Source organism: Hemicordylus capensis, chromosome 2, assembly GCF_027244095.1.
Source record: "Hemicordylus capensis ecotype Gifberg chromosome 2, rHemCap1.1.pri, whole genome shotgun sequence".
Lineage (NCBI taxonomy): Eukaryota > Metazoa > Chordata > Lepidosauria > Squamata > Cordylidae > Hemicordylus > Hemicordylus capensis.
Genome location: NC_069658.1, coordinates 249116169 through 249133091, shown reverse-complemented (window position 1 = coordinate 249133091; position 16923 = coordinate 249116169). Strand labels below are relative to the sequence as shown.

General features: G+C 43.5%; 3 protein-coding genes across 4 annotated transcripts in view; 2 read left to right on the top strand and 1 right to left on the bottom strand.

Annotated features, from left to right (window-relative positions):
- LOC128343035 (zinc finger protein 271-like) overlaps nt 1-16923 on the bottom strand; it is a 159866-nt gene that overhangs the window by 34375 nt on the left and 108568 nt on the right. The window lies entirely within an intron of this gene.
- LOC128343125 (gastrula zinc finger protein XlCGF71.1-like) lies at nt 48-4510 on the top strand. Its single transcript, XM_053291676.1, has one exon. The coding sequence runs from the start codon at nt 48-50 to the stop codon at nt 834-836; it is 789 nt and encodes a 262-aa protein (XP_053147651.1). The 3' UTR covers nt 837-4510.
- LOC128343060 (zinc finger and SCAN domain-containing protein 31-like) lies at nt 8114-16862 on the top strand. The gene is made up of 4 exons (XM_053291523.1): nt 8114-8271; nt 11192-12132; nt 13692-13761; nt 14440-16862. The coding sequence occupies exons 2-4, from the start codon at nt 11350-11352 to the stop codon at nt 15549-15551; spliced, it is 1965 nt and encodes a 654-aa protein (XP_053147498.1). The 5' UTR covers nt 8114-8271; nt 11192-11349; the 3' UTR covers nt 15552-16862.

The window sequence follows — 16923 nt, the reverse complement described above, 5'->3', positions numbered from 1 at the left end:
TTGCCCATGAGAAAATACACACAGAAGAGAAACTGTATCAATGCTCCATGTGTCAGAAAAGTTTTGCAAAGAGTTCCACCCTCATTGCACATGAGAAAATTCACACTGGGGAGAAACCTTACCAGTGTTTGAAATGTGGGAAAACCTTTTGTCGTTCTGCCAAACTTAGAATTCACGAAAGAATCCACACTGGAGAGAAACCATATCAGTGTTCTGTGTGCCAGAAATGTTTCAGCGACGGCTCCAATCTCATTGCACATGAGAGGATTCACACTGGAGAGAAACCCTATCAGTGCTCACACTGTGGGAAAAAATTCTGTCAAAGCTCAGCCCTGATGAAGCATGAAAGAATTCATACTGGAGAAAAACCATATCAGTGCTTAGTGTGCTATAAATGTTTCAGTGACTGCTCTAATCTTATTGCGCATGAGAGAATCCACACTGGAGAGAAGCCATATCAATGCCCAGTGTGCCAGAAATGTTTCAACGATTGCTCCAATCTTATTGCGCATGAGAGAATTCACACTGGAGAGAAACCATATAAATGCATGCAATGTGGGAAAGAGTTCTCTCACAGTTCAACCCTTGTGAAACATGAACGGCTTCATACTGGAGCAAACTCACACAAGCGCTCAGGGTGTCCAAAAGATTTCACTGGTAACTCTAACCTTACTGCGCATCTAGAAAAGAACAATGGAGAAAAATCATATGCAAGCACTGATTGTGGGGGAAACTTCAGCGAAGTAGGGAACATGACAGGAGAGGAACCATATAACATAGCCAAGCGGCCAGATGACTATGCGAGAAGGGGCTCAGTTGGAACGTGTTTCTTCTGACACTGTATTTACACTGGTGGGAAGTCTTGTGCTGAGACTTGAGAAAAACCTTAGGTCAAAAGGCTTTGGACTCTGATCAGCGGAGAGGTCACATCAAGTGCTCTGACTGTGGAAAAAGCTTCTGGGATAGCTAAACCCATAGCAGACCTATGGAGGAATTGACACTGAGGAAGTGTAGAGCTGGATAACTGATTTTCAAGTAACTTCTCAAGTTAAGCCTTATTCAGACGCTATGTTGTATCGAGGGTAGAGATGTCTGTACACTCCTAGATGTTTTTGTATGAATGACTATCTGTGTTCATTTCAAAAGTGAGCCTGGGTACAGGCCTCCTGAAATGCAGATGGGAAATGTACTGCAGCACTTGTGTCCAACAAAATGTGTGAATAACTGTACCTATGTACATAGTATATTTGTTGTATGAGCATTGGACATAACATGTGAATAGACCCTATTCAGCCATCAAGTTGAATACTCGTATAACAAGTATACAGTGCGCACAGGTATAGCTCTGTACGCCAGTACAGTAGTTCACATGTTATGTGCAAGGGTTCAACTTAATGTCTGAGTAGGGTCTGTTCACAAGTTCATCACTCATACGACGAGTATACTGTGTACACAGGTACAGATCTCTACTCAGGTGCAGTAATTCACATGTTATGTTGAACACCGGTACAGCGGTGCACTTCCTTTCTGTATCTTGCATTTCAGGAGGCCTGTATCCAGGTTCACTTTTTGAATGAGCCCAGGTGCAGTCATTCACACAAAAACATGTACGAGTGCACAGACAGCTCCACACTCGGACAACACAAATATCTTAAAAAGGGCTTAGGGTGCTACTCTGCTGGGATCTCTGAATGCATGGGAGGTGGGGAGCAGAAGGCTGCACCCCAGCCACGTTCCCTGCTTCAACACAGCTGATGGCCACGTTGCTGGGCTTCCCCCGGCTCACGTGCTTGTCTGCAGGGAGCAGTGTGGAACGTGGGGAGAGTTACTCCAAGTCATCTAGAAGAGTTCTAAGTCAGTCCGAGGAACCCTGCATTAAGCCAGGTCCTGTGGCCAGCAGGTATTGGAGGCATGAGTAGCTGATTGGCTCTCCTCTCCCCTTTGAGGATTCATGGAACGTGGGAGGGGAACTTGCAAAGAGGGTGTAGAACTCCCGTCATTCTACACAGCCTTGAAGCTTCTAAATGCATACAGTGGCAGAGGTTTTCGTCTGAGAAAGCCTGCTAAAGCGGGAACATTTTGCAGAAGAGATGCAAACAAAGACTAGAAGAAAGGTTTGGTGGGGCTAATTGAACTAAAGCAAAGCAGGCCTGTTCAACTTCGGCCCTCCTGCAGATCTTGGCCTACAACTCCCATAATCCCTGGCTATTGACCACGGTGTCTGGGGATTATGGGAGTTGTAGTCCCAAAACAGCTGGGGGGCTAAAGTTGAGCGGGCCTGAACTAAAGGCTAGCTAGGAGCAGGGCCAGCCCTAGAACAAACCGTGCCCTGAGTGAGGAGTGACCTTTGGGTTCCCCGGATTGTTAGATTTATCAGTGTCGTCAAGTCCTGCTGCTTGTGCAGGATTGCAAAATCTAGCCGTGTGAGAGGCCCTATTGCTGACCCCACTGTCCCTGCAATGCCCATGAAAAAGAGCCCAGAGCTACCTCTGAGTCATTTGCTGCGTTGCTGCCAGTGCTCTCCTTCTCCAGTTCTGGGATCCAGCTGAACTCTCACAGGCTGTACACTCAGCACACAGTGAACCACCAAATTCAGCTTGGCACCCTCTTCAGGTAGGCAACCATCCAGTTCATCCACACACAAAGGTCAGCCTTGACTAGGAGTAGACTTGTAAAAGAATATTATCCGATACATTTAATAGAATGGGTAGAATAATTCTCTGAAATATGCTCTCCTATGCTAAATAATGCAGGAGAATATTCTTTTACAAGTCTAGCTGGGAGAGAGGAGTAGAGTAGCCAGGAGTGGAAATGTGGGCTGGAATCCTCTGCTTACTAAGGCCAATTCACACATTATCCTCTTAATAATGAATTATGGGGCCTGGTTCATACAGTCATTTGAATCTAGGTTGAATATGGGTTATCAATGTTAGCATGACTTTGTGAACCCATGCCCATGGTGAAAATCTCAGATTAATCTTGGGTCATAAACCATCTTGGCCTGGGTTCACATAATCATGCCAATGTCAGTAACCCACATTAAACCTGGATTTGAACAATTGTGCGAACCAGGCCTGTGTATTGTTCTGTATTGATTGCCAAGAGGAGTTTGTATACCCATGGCTTCCTGCATTTGCTTATCCCTTGCTCTTTTCCTCTTCAACCATTTGCACTGTTGCATACCTTTCCTACACTGCCTGGTAGAATAGCTGTCTGTGTCCTCTCTGGCAGCTGCTGCTCTTCTTTAAGCTGCTGGTGGGGTCTCTTCCTTCCCAATAGAATGTTTTAGATGCTGTGGCCCGTGAAAAGGAGAGGAATCTGCCTGTTTACATAGGGACCTTGATAAAGCCTATTTGTATTGAGGCTAAAGGGCATATCCAAATTGTTTTTGATAGCCTACTACAAAGGTTCCCAAGCCTGGGTCCCCATATGTTTTTGGACTACAAATCCTATCATCCCCAGCTACAATGCCTTTTGGCCATTGCATCTGGGGATGATGGGAGTTGTAGTCCTACAACATCTGGGGATCCGGGCGTACGACATCAGCAAATGCACAGCTGGCAAGGGCTTGGCATTTGAGACAGCTGAGATTTTCTTGCTGTTCCAAGTTACCCAGAATGTTTTGCTCCTTGGTGTGACATTTGGGATCTGCTTGCTTCTAATGGAAAGAGGGACCAATAAAGTAAATAAAAGTAGAAATATTGGGTCTGTTTTAATTGATCTATTAAATTTATACTGTTTAGTGTTTTATCTGCTTTATTGTTTTGTTTTTTAAAATTCATACTGTTTCTGTTTCATCTGTTTTGTTTTGCTATTATAAACTGAGTTATATAGGGATGGGAGATAAGTATGTTAAATAAGACGGTATAAGGGCGATGAAATACTCATTTCCACACGGCAAAGCTTTTTCAGTGACCTTCTTTAATGCGCAATAAAAGTTAAATGTTTAAAAACATTCAAAAGTTTAAAACTTAAAAACGAAACCACAGATGTAACAAAATAGCAGACGTTTCAAGGTAAGACATCATCCTCAGTGCTATACAAAGGTGGCTGAGTTTTGTTCTTAAATATAACTCCACACCATGATTCAACTAAAGAACTGAAGGCAATCAACTGATCCTGTACAGTTCCCAAAATCACAAAGGGGGCGGGGGTTAGGGAACACCATGGAAGGAGGGCAAAGAACACAAAAGCATGATGAAGTTCATACACTTAATAACCAATGAATTTCATTGCTTCCCTCATTTCCTCTTTAACATAGTTGGATGCAACTGCTCTCTCTCTATGGCTTCTCTGATTTTTCGTTTCCTCAGATCTGTCTCCAGAGCCAAGGTGAACATCTTTGTATTCACTACTCTGCCTTGATGTCGTTCTTTAACTTGCACTGCCCATGGTTTTGTTCTGTCTCTATGCTGTATGTCTGCCAGATGTTCCTTATATCTTTTTATCAGGGGTCGACCAGTTTTGCCATATTTGTTACTTTAAATAAACAAAAAAATATTTTTCTTAATTACATTGCTATGGTGGGGTTTAAAATGCACAGCTGCCTCCTGTTAATCCATTTCTATCACAGAAGGATGTTAGGAATGTGGACCAAAGGGCTTCTGAGCTTTCCTTTCTCCTTAAAAACTGGCAGGTAATTCAGGAGTAGTCATAGAACTCTTTTCGGAATGAATGTGTTAGAAACTCTTTAGATCACAGCGGTAGTATAAGAGATGGTGACATGTTGGTATGCCATTAGTGTGAAATAAAATGATGTGGAGAAAGAGGATAGAGAGAAATTCTTCTCCCTCTCACATAACACTAGAACCAGAGGTTTCATCCCATGAAATTGATTGCCAGGAAATCTGGGACCAACAAATGGAAGCACTTTTTCACACAACACATAATCAGCTTATGGAATTCTCTGCCACAAGATGTGGTGACAGCCAACAACCCGGAAGGCTTTAAGAGGGGTTTGGATAACTTCATGGAGGAGAGGTCTATCATTGGCTACTAGTCAGAGGGCTATAAGCCACCTCCAGCCTCAAAGGCAGGATGCCTCTGAATACCAGTTGCAGGGGAGTGACAGCAGGAGAGAGGGCATGCCCTCACCTCCTGCCTGTGGGTTCCAGCAGCATCTGGTGGGCCACTGTGTGAAACAGGATGCTGGACTAGATGGGCATCCTTGGGCCTGATCCAGCAGGGCTGTTCTTATGTTATTTTGGAAAATAACATTTTTTGGAAAAATAACATATTTTTATTAAAATATTTTTATTAAAATTAATTAATTAATTAATTAATTAATTAATTAATTTTTAAAAATAACATATTTTTCCAAAATAACATATTTTGGAAAATAACATTTCAGTAACCTATCTGGAGGGCTTTTTTAAAGGAAAATTCAAAACTGCACAATGGTATGTGAGTGTAATTCACGACTGCATCATGCACTGCTACAACACACCCCTGTGCATTTTCCTTGTCTGTGCACACATTCTTTACTGCCTAGAGTCACATTCCATGACTCTTAGAAGTCTACACAGAGTGGGAGGAAATCTTCAGGACTGGGAATTTGACAGCATAGTTGCAGAAGAGTGTTTTATTCATTGGCGAAGACTCTGTACTTAGGAAGTAAGAGAGGAGTCTGCAGGAAGTGTCTTTGGCAGCAGGAAGAGAAATGGGTACTTACTACTATTATTTTTATACCACTTTTCAATGAAAAGGTACTCAAAAAGTGAAAAATAGAAAAATAAAGTGAATAATAATAATATTATATGGTTATATGTTCAGTCTGGGTCCTAGAGGAGCCTGGACTACTCACTTGACTTTTCTCATTGTTATCAGTCACTTTTTACATCATCTAATTTAGATCATTTACATATTCCAACTTTTGTATAACTTGCATTTTTGAACTGCACAAATGTTCTTTTCGAACTGCATGGTTTGTTTGTTTGTTGCCTTATTTTGGAACTGCATGTTTTGTATCCAGTTGGACATTTTTAAAAAGCCATATTTCTTGGGAACCAGGGAGCCATTTTAGCCTGTGTGATGTCACGGATCAGGGCTTGGCTTGGCTGTGGAAAACCCTCAAAGGCACTTTCCCCCCATCTCCATGTGAGCTGCTCCCTGAAGCAGCATGTGAGAGACCTGGGTTCAAATCCTTATAAAGACTTGACTGTCTTTAGGCCAGTAAGTCTTTCACAAGTTCTTGTGAGGATTTTTTTAAAAGGCAGGGGCAGAGGAGCAGGACCATTAACGTGCTGAATTCCTCAGAGAGAGGGCATGATGAGTGTAATAAATGCATAAATCATGACAGCAAAAGTATCCGGTGAGGACACTTATGATGCATCTCAGCGAGGTGAAGAATGCCTTGGGAATGTATAGATGGAACAGTAATCATACCTTTGTGGTGGTTCACACATACATCTCACGATTACGACATCTTGTGGTGAATTGCATGTGTGAATGGGCCATCATAGATCAAATAACACAGAGAGCTTTTAAATGCCTAAACCAGAGGTTCCCAACTTTGTTTCCCTAGATCAGGGATTGTCAGTGTTGGGTCCTCAGATGTTATTGGACTTCAACTCCCATAATCCTCAGCTCCAGTGGCCTTTGGTTGGGGATCATGGGAGCTGAAGTCCAATAACATCTGGGGACCCAATTTTGAGAATCCCTGCCCTAGATGCTGAACTACAATTCCCATCATCCTCAGGATTTGAACTACAAATCCCATCATCCCCCAGTGTTTGGTTATTGTGTCTTGGGAATAAGAGTTATAGTTCAGCTGGGAACTTGGCTTAAACAATCTTTTTCCATGTTGGTCTGTTAATAGATTTAACTGTCATCAAGTCTGGAGTGATCAAACGCATATGGGATCCCGAACAGTGCTTACCCTTAGAACAAATGTCAGTCAGTTTCCGGCTGGAGCATAGTATGCTACAAGCAAACTTGTTCCAATGCTGGGAATACAGTGGCAATAGTGCCGGAAGAGCCAGCATAGTGTAGTGGTTAGAGTGCTGGACTAGGACGGGGAGACCTGAGTTCAAATCCCCATTCAGCCATGATACTAGCTGGGTGACTCTGGGCCAGTCACTTCTCTCTCAGCCTAACCCAACAGGGTTGTTGGGAGGAGAAACTTAAGTATGTAGTTCACCACTATGGGCTCCTTGGAGGAAGAGCGGGTATAAATGTAATAATAATAATAATAATAATAATAAATAAATAAATAATAATAATAATAATAAAAGAAGAGACCACAGTCAAAAGATGATAGCAGCAGAGGTTAAATCCACTGAGTTCTGTTCGGAGTCCTAGAGAGGCTTGGAAATGTGAGGAAAGTGGTGATCAGCAAACTGCAAAGGTTTTCATAATTCTACAGCAAGATTTCCGATTCTCAATTGCAGTTAATAGAAGAGTGGATGGAAATAATACATAGGGAATAATGTTGTTTTTTTAATTAAACAGGCAGGATTAGAGGCTCTGTTTTATTTACTGCAGTGCTTTGAAATAATCTTGCTTTCTACCCAAAATAAATCCAAAAGCCACTAGACAATCAGCCAGAATTCAGCTGATGATGGAGATGAAATGAGAGGAGTTTCACCAGCTGAAATTTTATCTTCTCTATAGGTCCATTCACACGTTATGTTCAACACTCATTCAATGAGTGTATAGTATACACAAGTACAGATCTGTACACATTCACAACTCAGGTACAGAAGTACACTTCCTCTCTGACTGTACCATGCATTTGAAGGACGTGTATCCAGGTTCACTTTAAAAATAAATACAGGTGTCATTCACACAAACACATGCATGCGTGTACAGACACCTTTGGTTGCTATGAAGCCTTTAAAAACTACTTTGGCAGAGTGGCTCGCACCGCTCCTCCAGAGAGGAGGAGAGCGTTGCGGCCCGGAGAGTGAGTGACACAGGAGGCACGATTATTTCAAGGCTCCTCAGCAAAAGGGAGAGAGCTCTTACTACCCCCGCCCCAAGTATTTAAATATTTATATATTCATTCCTTTGTGCTTCCACCCCTCTTGCCGTGCAGATGGCGAATTCTAATGGGACCCTGAAATGATGGCTGTTTGTAGCTCTTGCTTTTAAAACTATCTCTTTGCAGTAAACAGATGATAAAATCTACTTCCTGTCGCCCCGCCCCCCTGCATCTTCTTCTGAATTGGCTTTTGAATTCACAGTATTTCTTTAGCGCTGGGAGGAAAGAGTGGGCAGCACTGCATCACATTCTCAGGCTAAGGGGCACTGCAGCATCGAGCCTGCAGAGAGGTGAGTTAAAGGGGTATTTTAAAGAGGGAATGGAAGATGGAAACCGAACGAGACTGCAGGCGAGGCAGTGGTTGGTTGGTTGGACTGGGGGAAACAGGATTGCCATTGCCAAACTGTGCCAGGGGTGGGATGTGAAGGCAGCGTGCTGCTTTCGAAAGCAATTCTCGTCCTGGCGTTGTCAGCCTTGGGTCCCCAGATGTTGAACTACAACTCCCATCACCCCAGCCACACAGTGACCAAAGGGGATGATGGGAATTGTAGCCCAACAACATCTGGGGGATCGAAACCTGGGATCCCTGCTGTAGCCCAAACAGGACAATTCATATTAAGGGGAAAGCTAGTAAGAAGCTGACATCTTTCTCAGTTGTATACATTTAAGGCTGCTAGCTCTTGAACAGATCTCTGTACCTTTAATAGGGGCTGGTCATGAGCTGATTTCTGTATCAAGCTGAGGTTAAAAATTGATGAAATCAGGTGGTTGTGGGCTTTTTTGTTCCAATAAAATATATAAATACATGAAGATGCCTTCTGCTGAGTCAGACCACTGATCCAGCTAGCTCAGTATTGTCTACAAGGCCTGCTCAACTTAGGCTCTCCAGCTGTTTTTGGACTACAACTCCCATAATCCCCAGCCACAGTGGTCAATAGCCAGGGATTGTGGGAGTTGTAGGCCAACTTCTCAGGCGGGCCGAAGTTGAGCAGCCCTCTGCACCAGGGATTCTCAACTTTGCCTTCCCCCCCACCCCGATGTTATTGGACTTCAACTCCCATAATCCCCAGCCCCAGTGTCCTTTGGTTGGGGATTATGGGAGTTGAAGTCCAATAACATCCAAGGACCCAATGTTGAGAATCCCTGCTCTACACTGACTGGCAGCAGTTCTTCAGTTTTTCAGGCAGCGGTCTTTCCTAACATTACCTGGAGTTTCCTAGACACACCAGGAACTGAAATTAGGGTCTTCATACCACACATTTGCACAGTCACTGAACGGCAGTCCTGCCAGGTCTGTGTCATTATGCCTTTGAAGAGGGCACCAAAGGTGTGATTAAACATGATCTTCTTGCACTGGCACAACTTTGTTCATTGCACAAGCACAAGATAAGTCAACATGTCGGTTGTTTGTCTCTTAAGTTATATCCTGCTTTTTATATTCTTTACACTTTAAAAAAAATTGTAATATACATAGAAATATATATCTTTAAAAGCCAGCATTTTATTATACTTGCACAATAAATTGAAATAGTCTCACATTTCTATCTTTATTGATTGCATTGCTAATTTTTATTGATTGCATTGCTAATCAATTGCATTAATTGCATTGCTATCAAAATTGCAGTTCATTTTCCTTTTAGGTATTGTTAGCAGTTAATCGAACAGAGAGATATAAGAGGATATGTTAATACTATTTTTAAAAGACTTTAAAAATCCCCCTTAGGTCTTATACCAGTCTCTTTCTGACAAATTGTATACCAGTTGCAATTTTTTTAACACCTGGAGAAGACCCTAGCCCTATTAACACATGTTCAGCACTTGCACAATGAGTGTACAGTGTACACAGGTACAAATCTATGCACAGGTATGGTTATTCACATATTATATTGAACGACATAACATGTGAATAACTGTAGCTGTGTACAGATACATTACAAATAGATGGACAACAGTCCACTTCCTATCTGTACCATGCATTTCAGGGGGCCTGGACCCAAGTTGTCTGTCTTTCATTCATTCAATGTATATACCTCCCTTCCTAAAATGGCTCAGAGCGGTTTACACTAAAATAAAAAATGCATAGGAAAGGTTGTGCCAGCGAGTTGGTGTTGACTCCTGGCGACCACAGAGTCATGTGGTTTTCATGAGATTATGCCTTTCAGCACCTGCCTATATTGGTGCTGCCCGATATAGGAGTTTCCCATATTCTGGGAAACACACCAACAGGGATTTGATCTAAAGCCTCCTGCTCAATAGGCAGGTTGCTTCCCTGCTGCGCCATTAGGTGGCTGGGCAAAAATTACATACCAATTAAAAAATTTCAAAAAACATTTAAAAGCAGATTAAAATTAACATTAAAACGAAATATCATTAAAAGCAAGGCTAAAAAGATGGGTCTTTAATGCTCTCCTGAAGAGGTGTGCAGAACCTGTTCAAATCAAACTAGGTTTGATTCTAACTGACCTGGTTCGACCGAACTTGATTGAAGTTGAACTCAAACCAGCCTCAAAAAATGTTTTTAATACTTTTAAAATGAATGCAGGTTCAGTCATTCACACAGAAAACATATACATGTGTATAGATATCTGAACACTTGTACAACATCATGTCTGAATAGGGTACCTCATACTATGATATTTACTAGCCATGGGATGGGATAGAGAAAGGGGAGTAAATCACTATTCTCTCAGCCTTAGTTCCTCACTCTTTCCTCCTGTAATCTGGGTTTAATAATGCTAGTCTGCCTTAAAGGACTGTTGTAAGAGTTCCTGAAATAATTTATGTGATCTGCTTTGAAGGTACATTATATATGTATTCAGTTTAGAAGCAGGGAGCTGTCTACTGAAACTGTATTATATAATGTAGGAAATCTGTAACACATCTAAAGCTCCCCGTACCTGGAAAGGTAGCACATCAGGAAGCTCCAAACACTTTTGATGGCAAGACTAATGGCTGCTTTGATTGAGTCGGAGGGCTATGGGCCACCTCTAGCCTCAGGCAGGATGCCTCTGAGTACCAGTTGCAGGGAAGTAACAGCAGGGCATGCCCTCAACGTCTGCCTGTGGCTTCCAGCAGCATCTGGTGGGCCACTGTGTGAAACAGGATGCTGGACTAGATGGGCATCCTTGGGCCTGATCCAGCAGGGCTGCTCTTATGTTCTTATGTTCCCTTCTAATAACCTGTTCCATATATTTTCTTGCTTTCTCTCAGGAGAATCCTGGCTTGCTTAACTGGGAATCCCTCTGCCTCCTGCTGGGTTTTTCTGAGGACTTCAGCAAGAGATACAGTACAAAGGCTGAATAAGTCACTGAACACAAAGAAAGCATCCCCCAGAAACTGTGTGGTCTTCTGGGCACTTGAACTGTGTGATGGAGACCTTGAGCGTGGAGGTGAACATGTCTGTGGAGGAGGGGACAGCAATGGCCCCAGAGCTTGAGAAGGGAGAGCAAACTATGCCCACCTTCAAATTGTGGACAGATCTGGAGGCAGCAAAAGCTCCACAGGTTTTACATGTAGGGAGTATTGGGGAGTTACAGACTGTGACATCTCTAGAAAATATTAAAAAGGAACCAGAGGAAGGGCTGCAAGAGCTCTGGGAAGCCCAGTGGCAGGAGTTCCTGAGGACCCTGCAGACCCTTCATTCAGGATTGCCTGAGGAGCCCACACCATGGGATGACACCAAGGCTTTCCTGGCCTCCTTTGAGCAAGTGGCCTCAGCGTGTCGGTGGCCTCGGGACAAGTGGGTGGCCCTCCTCCTGCCAGCCCTCAATGGAGAGGCCAAGCAGTCCTTCAGCAGCCTCAGTGCCCACGACAGGGGAGACTTTGGGAAGGTGAAGGCCGCCATCTTGCAAGGGGAGGCCCTCATGAGGGAGAGGCAGCGCCAGCACTTCCGGCAGTTCTGCTACCAAGAAGTGGAGGGTCCGAGAGCGGTTTATGGTAGACTCCGGGAACTTTGCTGCCAGTGGTTAAAAGCAGAGAGTCACACGAAAGACGAGATTCTGGAGCTGCTGATCCTGGAGCAGTTCCTGACTGTCCTGCCCCAGGAAATGCAGAGCTGGGTCAGGAATGGTGGCCCAGAAACCTGCTCTCAGGCCGTGGTCTTGGCAGAAGATTTTCTCTTGAAACACAGTGCTATGAAACTGGAAGGAGAGGTGAGAGCATTTGAACTGGTAGGCCAAATGGACCCAGTTTCCTCTTTCATTAGGGACTGATGTCAGATTCTGACAACCCTACCCTCTCCCCACCCCACAACTTTTGCATACCTTGATTTGTGGGAAATCCAGCACTGCTATGTTGTCTGAAGGGAGCCAGTGGACAGGAGGCTTCGTTACTGCTGATGTTTTAACCCAGGCTTTCTTTCTTTCTTTTTTAGCTTTTTGCAAGCAGCTTGGTGATGGACAAATGTTGCCCTGGGAAAATAACTTGAAATGAGTCACATTTGTATCCCATCTTTTGGCCATAGAGGTCAGGGTGGCCCATATGTGAGTTACCCCAGTTTGTCCTCACAACAACCCTGTGAGGTAGGTTAGGCTTGTTGGAATTGCAGTGGTAGTTGGATTATTCCTAGCCAGAAAGTAAAGGGTTGACTCCGGAAGGGAAGTGTTTATGTGTGTGTGGTTCATATGCATATAAATAAGCTGAATACTAGCTTTGTGTCAGGAAGGCACAGAGACACAGACTTCTCTCTCCCCATCCAAACAGACATGTAACCTAACTAAGTTTTTCTTATTTTAAGTAAAGTTTTCTTTACAGTTATGAAGTATGGTTCCAAGTTATTTCTTCAGAACCGTGCTAACTATGCTGGACTAGGACCGGGGAGACCCGAGTTCAGATCCCCATTCACCCATGAAACTAGCTGGGTGACTCTGGGCCAGTCACTTCTCTCTCAGCCTAATCTACTTCACAGGGTTGTTGTGAGGAGAAATCTAAGAATGTAGTACACCACTCTGGGCTCCTTGGAGGAGGAGCGGGATATAAAATGTTAAAATAAAATAAAATAAATAAACAAGGTTGAGAGAGAGTGACTTGCCTATTATTATTATTATTATTATTATTATTATTATTATTATTATTATTATTATTATTATTATACTTTTCACCCAAAATGTTCTCAAAGCAGTTTACACACAAAAAAGAATGAGAAAATGGTTCTCCATCCCCAAAGGGCTAAATTCTAAGAAGAAACATAAGGCAGACACCAGCAACAGCCACTGGAGGGATGCTGTGCTGGGACTAAACAGGGCCAGTTGCCCTCCCCCTGCTACATATAAGGGAATCATCACTTTGAATGGTGCGTCTTTGCTCAGTTAGCAAGGTTCATCATCCAATGAGCTTCATGGCTGAGTGGGAAACTGAAGCTGAGGTCTCTTATCCCAACAGAGAGTTCCAACGTTTTAGGAATCTGCTCTTTCTAATCAGTCCTGACTTGGGGGCTGGCATTGTTGGGCATCTGCTGAGGCCTGTGCTTAATTAGAGGTTTCATTGTTGGTTGGCTAGGGAACCAGAGCTGGGATGCCCCGTGTTAATCTCAGTATTATACTACTAAGTACCATGGATGGAGCAGCAGCAGAGCAGGGCTATGGCCTTCAAGCCCAGGTTAAAATGGAGGAAGCAATACCGCTGCTTGTCCCACTGTTGGAAGGGGAAGCAGGATGAGATGGGTGAGATGGACCCTTGCTTTGATCTGGCGGTGCTCTTCTTATGTCCACAGTTTCCACCACCAGACAGGATGCTCTGCAGAGAGGCCAAGCAAGAGCCAGATGAAGAGGCAAGTACATTAGGTAAGGATTTGTTGCATCTGGATGACTAATTCTTAGAATATTTTTGTCATTTTAGTAGGGTTGTGCTTAAAATGCGATTCAGCTTCCGAATCGCAGCACAATCCCTTTAAAACCGAGGGCTTACCCAGCCCCTTTAACATGGAGGAGAGCAGTCCATCCCTTCTCCTCCTCCAGTTGTCGCCGCCATTGCAGTAATCCCAGCGACCTTCCCCCCAGCTGTGCCCATGTGCCGCCGGTGCTCTCCTCCATCAGCCTGCGCACGATGCTGGCACACACATGGTCTCCATGTATGCATGGCAGCCATTTGTATGGTCAGCATCGTTGATGCAGATGCTCTTTGCAGTGTGGTCCCATCCCTTAAGGGGAATATCTTACAGTGCTCACACATGTCTCCCATTCAAATGCAAACCTGCTTGGCAAAGGGGACAATTAATGCTTGCTACCACAAGACCAGCTCTCCTCCCTTAAATCTTCTTACACTAGTGCAACTTTGTTCACTACACAAATGCAACATTGGTTGGGAAGAGGGCCTAAGAGATTTTAATTTAGGGTTCTAGTTCATTGGGAAAACCTTGTCTGAAATAGCTGAGTTCAGCTTGCAGGGAAGGGCTCTGAGGATGGGTCTCTGCTTAGAAAAGTTACTCAGAGCAGAATTTACAACTTTGATTATTCCCTCAGGTGATGGGCAGGATAACCGTCATCTGAGTGGCTCTGAACAAGAGGCACCAGAAGGCACATTTCTGGAAAGAGCTGACACCTCCCAGTATTGCAAAGAGGGGATAGGAGTTGGGAGTCAGCAAGAACCAGAGAACGAGTGGAGATCCACACCAGGGAAGAGCACAGATGAAACTGTTCCTGTTGTCAAAGGGGATTTTGATCAGGAAGAAAACAAAGTCCACCACAAAGTCCATCTTTGTCACTGTGGGAAAAGTTTCAGATGGAGCTCCAACTTCAGGGTGCACGAGAGAATTCACACTGGAGAGAAGCCATATAAGTGTTCCCAGTGTGGGATGAGTTTCCGTAAATCTGCCCAGCTGAAGACCCATGAGGGAATTCATACTGGGGAGGTACCATTTCAGTGTTCCATGTGCCAGAAAAGTTTTACCAGTGGCTCCAACCTTATTGCGCACGAGAGAATTCACACTGGAGAGAAACCATACAGATGCACATATTGTGAGAAAAGTTTCCGGCAAAAGGGAACCCTTACAACACATGAAAAAATTCACATTGGAGAGAAACCCTATAAGTGTTTGATCTGTGGCAAAAGTTTTCGTCAAAAAGGAACCCTTACAACACATGAAAAAATTCACTTGGGACAGAAGCCATATAAATGTTCAGAATGTGGGAAGAATTTTCGGACTTCTGCAGATCTTCGGGTCCATGAAAGGATCCACACTGGAGAGAAACCATATCAATGTTCAACGTGTCATAAAAGTTTCACTGATGGCTCCAATCTTATTACACATGAGAGAATTCACACGGGCGAGAAACCATATAAGTGCATGCAGTGTGGAAGAAGGTTCTGTCAGAAGTCTGGTCTTATGACCCATGAAAGAGTTCATGCTGCAGCAAACTCACACAAGCGCCCTAGGTGCCCAAAGACCGCCTCTGGTGGCTCAAATGTTATTGCTTATCAGGAAATGAACCCAGGAGAGAAATCAAGTATAAGTGCTGATTGTGGGGAAGGCTTCAGCGATGCTGGGAACTTGACAGAAAAGAAACCACATAACACAGAAGAGGAACCAGATGGGTGTGTGGGAAAGGGTTCAGTTGAGACTCATTCCTTCTGACAGTAGAGCAGATCTGCAACTAGAGGGTGTGTGTGTGTTAAGATTTTGGAAAAAAGCATAGGCCATAAGATTCTGACCATCAGAGAAGTCACATTTGACTGTGGACAAGGCTTCTGGAATAGCTCAGCCCATAGAGTATGCAAGAGGAACAGGGAGCTCTATTCACTCATTATGTTCAACACATGTACAATCTGAGTATAGTGTATGCATGTGCAGATCTGTGCACACATACAGTTATTCACATGTATGTTCAGTAATACACTTCATATCTATACCCTGCGTTTGAGGGGGCCTGTATGCAGGATCACTTTTTAAAAGTTCACACAAAAACATGTACATGTGTACAGACACTTGTACGCACATATAACATAATGGCTGAACAGGGCAAAGAATGATTGAAAAATCGACACTGAGGAAGAGTAGAACTGGGTAACTGATTTTCTAGCTCTTCAGTGTATCGATTGATTGATTGAGTGCCGTCAAGTTGGTGTCAGCTCTTAGCGACCACATAGCTAGATTCTCTCCAGGATGATCTGTCTTCAACTTGGCCTTTAAGGTCTCTCAGTGGTGCATTCATTGCTGTCATGATCAAGTCCATCCACCTTGCTGCTGGTCGTCCTCTTCTTTCTTTCAACTTTTCCCAGCATTATGGACTTCTCAAGGGAGCTAGATGTTTGCATAATGTGTCCGAAGTATGATAGTTTGAGCCTGGTCATTTGTGCCTCGAGTGAAAATTCTGGATTGATTTGTTCTATGATCCATTTGTTTGTTTTCCTGGCTGTCCATGGTATCCTCAAAAGTCTTCTCCAGCACCAAAGTTCAAAAGCTTCAGTGCTTTTTCTATCTTGTCAGTGTATCCATACAGGCGTCTAAATACTTGGGAACAGGATATGGTTTTGTCTGAATACGAAATTGTCTTAAGTGTGAATGTTTGCATAACAGAGAAACTTTAACATTAAGACTGAGTTTGTGTGGGGTATGTGCCTCAAGTTATTAATCACATCCTTATTTAAGAGGATGTGAGGAAAGTGTTGGGTGGAAGCCTCCACAAATGAGGTTCCATTCAGACATTACATTCTGAACAGTGTGGATAATGAAGCTGCAATCTGCTTTTTGGCCTCCCTCCCACCAGCAAGCAACGGTTGTGGCAGTAGCTGAAAAGCACTTACAACTCCTGATCACCCCTCATTTTATCCTGAATGTCATGGAAGGATGTGATGTGAGATTCCAAATATAGAATAGATGAAATTGATTTCCTCATATTTTAATGTATGTTTTATATATGTGTTTAATAAATAAGGTTCAGTCTCAAAGGGCTAACTTGCATTCTAGTACATTCAGTTAAGTTAAGGAAGCAAGCAGTTTGCTGTTT